At 45.2% G+C, this 5196-nt stretch overlaps 1 protein-coding gene across 1 annotated transcript in view; it reads left to right on the top strand.

Annotated features, from left to right (window-relative positions):
* Positions 1–883: 883 nt before the first annotated feature.
* LOC143296575 (mammalian ependymin-related protein 1-like) overlaps positions 884–5196 on the top strand; it is a 7577-nt gene continuing 3264 nt past the window's right edge. Inside the window, exons 1-4 of the mRNA XM_076608599.1 lie at positions 884–953; positions 1432–1466; positions 3467–3601; positions 4904–5084. Coding sequence (XP_076464714.1) covers positions 884–953; positions 1432–1466; positions 3467–3601; positions 4904–5084 — 421 coding nt within the window. The remainder of the gene's footprint in view (positions 954–1431; positions 1467–3466; positions 3602–4903; positions 5085–5196) is intronic.

The following is a 5196-nucleotide window of genomic DNA, read 5'->3' as shown; positions in this document are numbered from 1 at the left end:
TCAAAATAAAATCACTGGGATTCTGGTCCGGAGAACACACCGACCAGTCCATTCGTTCGATTCGCTCGACCTGCTGCAGGTACTGCTTGACGATACAAGCACGGTGAAAGGACCGATTTCTCCATGTCGAGGCAGGTCGTCACCAATTTATGAACACTACAGAGCTGCGTAATGAGCTCCAGGGTGCGTCAGGTAATGGAGTTTCCACTCAGTGAGAAGAAGGCTTCATGAAGCTGGTCTTACCTCAAGAGATCCGGTCATTCTCGTTCCCTTGACCCCAAACCATAAACGAGTCAGTGTGCAATAGACATTACAACATCAAGTTGGGACTGCAGATGACTGGACTTCTGTTTTGTTCAGAGACGAGTCCAGGTTTTGCCCACGTTCACTCGTATGCACACGAGTGGGCTTTTACGTGTATGACCGTTTTTACCCCGCCATTTAGGCAGCCATACTCCGTTTTCGGGGGTGCGCATGTTGGGTATGTTCTTGTTTCCATAACCCACCGAACGCTGACATGGATTACAGGATCTTTAACGTGCGTATTTGATCTTCTGCTTGCATATACACACGAAGGGGGTTCAGGCACTAGCAGGTCTGTGCATATGTTGTGACCTGGGAGATCGTAAAAATCTCCACCCTTTACCCACCAGGCGCCGTCACCGTGATTCGAACCCGGGACCCTCAGATTGACAGTCCAACGCTTTAACCACTCGGCTATTGCGCCCGTCACACGGCAAATCGATGATTGAGGGTGTGGCGACGACCATCGGAACACTTGTATGGTGAGGTAACCACGTGGCTTACGGTGGAGGCTCAATTATGGTATGGAGGAATTACCCTGCAGGGGAAAACCTACCTGTTCGTGTTGCAAAACAGCACGATGAATGCGGCCAGGTACCGTGACAAGATCCTCCACCCCATCATGGCCAGACCCTCCACTGGCAACATTGGTCCAGACTTCATTTTCATGGATGACAACGCCCGCCTACCCGCAGAAAGAGGGAATCGAACGAACAGAATAGGTTGTTTAAGGAGCTAGCCATAAAATGTTCGTGCCTGAAATCAAGCTGAACCCAGCAGTAAATGAACTTTGTCACTTGGAGGCTGGTTGAATAACAATTATGATAACAACAACAACAACGATTATGATGATGATGATGATAACGATACCACTACTACTACTACTACTACTACTACTACTACTAATAATAAATAACTATCTTCTATTATTATTATCATTATTATTATTATTTATCATAATAGATAGGTTATTATTATTGTTATTACTAGGGATAATAGATTAATAGATAATAGATTCAATGTTAGTATCTAAGATATATATATATATATATATATATATATATATATATATATATATATGTGTGTGTGTGTGTGTGTGTGTGTGTGTGTGTGTGTGTGTGTGTGCAGCCGGACCCAAAAGTTTCAGTGGAAAATTCCGCCACGTAAGTACTCGGTCTGTCTGTCTGTTTGCCTGTCTGTCTGACCGGTCCCTGTGTCTGCATCTCTCTCTCTCTCTTTGTCTCTGTCTCTCTCTCAAGCTTCTATTTTTCTTTCTGTCTCTCTCTCACTGTCTCTCTCACTCTCTCTATGTCTCTCTCACTCTGTCTCTCTATCTCACATAGACACACACACACACTCTCTCTCTCTCATACACTCTCTCTCACTCTCACTCACGCGCGCGCACACACACACACACACACACACACACACACACACACACACACACACACACACACACACACACACACACACACATTCTCTCTCACACACACACACACTCTCTATCTCATTCACGCACGCGCGCGCACACACACACACACACACACACACACACACACACACACACACATTCATACACACACACACTTACCCTCTCTCTTTCTCTCTCTCTCCCCCCTCCCTCACTCTTTAGGTGGAGAGAGGGCGAGGTAAGTTGGACGTTAGCCTGATTGGTGAGTGCTCAATTTGCTGCACAGGTGTGCGCAGGTGTAACATGGAAAGTGCGCAGAGTTGTGAGCATAATTTATGTGCGCCTGCGAAAGTCATCAGCATGTGTTTATGTGCGTGTGTTTGAGTTCGTGCGTGCGTGTGTGTGCGTGTGTGTGTGTGTGTGTGTGTGTGTGTGTGTGTCTGTGTCTGTGTGTCTGTGTGTGTGTCTGTGTCTGTCTGTGTCTGTGTCTGTGTGTTTGGGGAGTAGAGTGGGGGGTGGAAGGTTAGTTGATTGTTTGTTGTTGTTGTTGTGTTTTTGGGGGTAGGGGCGTTGGTTATATAACTATAATTTCCCGATAGAGAGATCAAAGAAGCTGTGTAACGTGTATTCAAAAGAAGCAAATGTATCGATATATAGCGGGTTTTTTAAACCCAGATACGTAAAGAATGAGTAAATAAATAATAATAATAATGAGATGCGGATGGCTTTGATCCGTGCGAACTGATTGGTAAGTTAGTCGATGGAGCAAAAGCGAAAACAGACTTCTGCCAGTTGGGGTTTGAAGATACATAATTATCTGATGCTACAGGAAAAAAAAGTATTCAACCATTTGACTACGGCTGACTGACGAGCACACACTCCCTCTCACTCACGAGCAGTGAAGTGCTCGGAAGGAAATAAGACAAAGAGTTTACAGGTCAGGATGTCAGTCACCACTCGGCATCTGGACTTCTTTCTCTCTGGAATGTATAACCTTTCGTCAGCAAAATCAGTGATATCATCTGTAAGTACAAAAATAAAAGTAGTAAGTGCACTTCAGTCAAATTCATACCACTTTGATCTCATGTCACCAAGATTCAGCAGTCAAGTGGTTAAAGAAGATATTTTAACCCTTTCAATGCACACAAAACACTGTTACTTCTGGGTGTGTGGCTGAAGGTGGTCTCTCTACAACAGAAGGTGTGTAGCGCTTTCTGATGCAATCAGACTGGGCTTGTAGGACATTCCTCTTGGCCTTCGAGCTCAGCGCCATGCGTGTGTAAGCCCCAATGGTCTGTCTGTATCTCCCCGTTTATATATAACGCACGTAAAAATAAAAAGAATAAACCACTGCAACAAAAGGGTTATCCCTGGCAAAGCTCTCTAATGAAGTCCATTTTCATAGGAAGACAAATGCACACAGGAGGCATGAGAACATTAATGGCGTGCTCACTGTGGCGACGCGAGAACTGAATCAGTTGTGACAAAATAGTAGTACAATACAATACTATATATGATAACATAGATTAGATAGATAGATAGACAGATAGGTGTGTGTGTGTGTGTGTGTGTGTGTGTGTGTGTGTGTGTGCGTGTGTGTGTGTGTGTGTGTGTGTGTGTGTGTGTGTGTGTGTGTGTGTGTGTGTGTGTGTGTGTGTGTGTGTGTGTGTGTGTGTGTGTGTGTACATATATATTGTCGCTGACAGAAACACACGTGTAAGCTGTGTGCATTTCTGGACTTGGTTCACACAGATCGACACTTCACGGAACTACACCGTGGAGGGGCAGATCTTCTATGACGAAGAAAACCAACGTATTCGGGAGTTTGAAATGCAGGAAGTGGGTTCCGACAAAATGGTGTACGACAAGCTGAAACTCTACAAATTGGTGAGTCAGTCCTCCCGTTTCAAATAAAAAGGTCACTTCCTGTTTCAGTAACCCCAATTCTGGGACCAACTTCAACAGCAGTGTCTGCTCAACGTTAGAGCGATATTATTATTAATAGATGTGATGACCCGTTTTCAGTGATATTCGACTCTGTCTTAAGTGCTTTAGTACTGTATGATACAGATATTTAAGCTCATATATAGGTTTACGCTTTGTAGTAGGTATACTTGATGATGATACAGATTCAGTAACAACACAAACGTGGCCGGGATCACTGACAAAATCACCGTCTGCAAAGCTGACAACCGCAGGCCTGCAGTGGTGAGTTGCCGATCTACCCTTAAGGTCCAGTTGTTCGTGGCTGTGGTCTTTTTCGTGAAGGGTGGTGTGGTCGAGGCGTTGGTCCTGTACCTAATCACAGAGCCGTTCTTTCCGTTTGTTGCCTCTCCTACCATATATTTATACCAGTTGTGTCCGACTATGACTATCAGAACAGCAGAGGAGGCAACTGCTGTTCCGAATATTTGGGCTAGAATTTGATTATAGTGGAGAGTGTCTAGCCCAAGTACATCCCCACTCTCTCGGCCAAGAGGGTTTTAGGACAGTCGGCGTTGGGATGGTTCCCAAAGGCCAACTAGCCCACAAGGCTGCAGCACTAAGAGCCAGTGCAATTTTGCCTCCAAGTTTGAGAGTCATAGTCCTTCACAAAAGACTAAGCTGTAAATGGTTTCCCATTGACTGGAGAAACCATTGATACTACAGCTCTCACTTTGCTGTTGGCCCAAATGTAAACTTATGTCAATCTATGATATAAGCCGAATGTTGGGCCTTATCCCCTACCATGAAAGGTAAACAAGAAAATGGCGGCTTGAATTCACATGTGTGGGTTTATGCTCATGATGTGGGTCATTCCGTGTCGTGTATAAGCCTAACTCTCCAAGGGTAGGGTTGCTATAGCAGGCAGGGAAGGCTAGATTACGTGCGACATTTCATTTGCCACATATCAATTGCAATACCCACGAATATTTTCGTTTAAATAGGTCTCAAAGTTTAGGATACTGAAACAGGAAGTTAGACCTACCGAAATATGAAAGCTACTACGAACAAAGAAGGTGGGTGTGTTTGTGTGTGTGTGTGTGTGTGTGTGTGTGTGTGTGTGTGTGTGTGTGTGTGTGTGTGTGTGTGTGTGTGTGCTTGTTTATTTGCTTTCGTGTGTGCGTGCTTGTGTGTGTGTGTGTGTGTGTGTGTTTATATACATACTTATACATATATATATGTTGATGCGCGTGGCTGGCCGGGCAGAACCAGGAGTACATTGTGGACCTGAAGACCCGGAAGTGCAACGTGACGGTGCCCCGTCGGGAATGGCGGCCCTACGGCGTGCCCCCCTTCGCCAAGTACGAGGGCTCCGGCACCCTGGGCGGCGTGGGCATTGCCAACGAGCAGCTCACCATCTCCATCTTCAGCGGCACCTTTGACGAAGGTGAGTGGGTGGGGGAGGTGGGGGAGGGAGGTGAGGGAGAGAGGTGCATTTACATTAAAAAAAAAAAAAAAAAAAAAAAAGAAAAAAAAGTCAACGACCACTTCGTTAAAGC

The sequence above is a fragment of the Babylonia areolata genome, chromosome 21 (genome assembly GCF_041734735.1).
Source record: "Babylonia areolata isolate BAREFJ2019XMU chromosome 21, ASM4173473v1, whole genome shotgun sequence".
NCBI lineage: Eukaryota > Metazoa > Mollusca > Gastropoda > Neogastropoda > Buccinidae > Babylonia > Babylonia areolata.
This window is presented reverse-complemented; position numbering and strand designations above follow the sequence as displayed.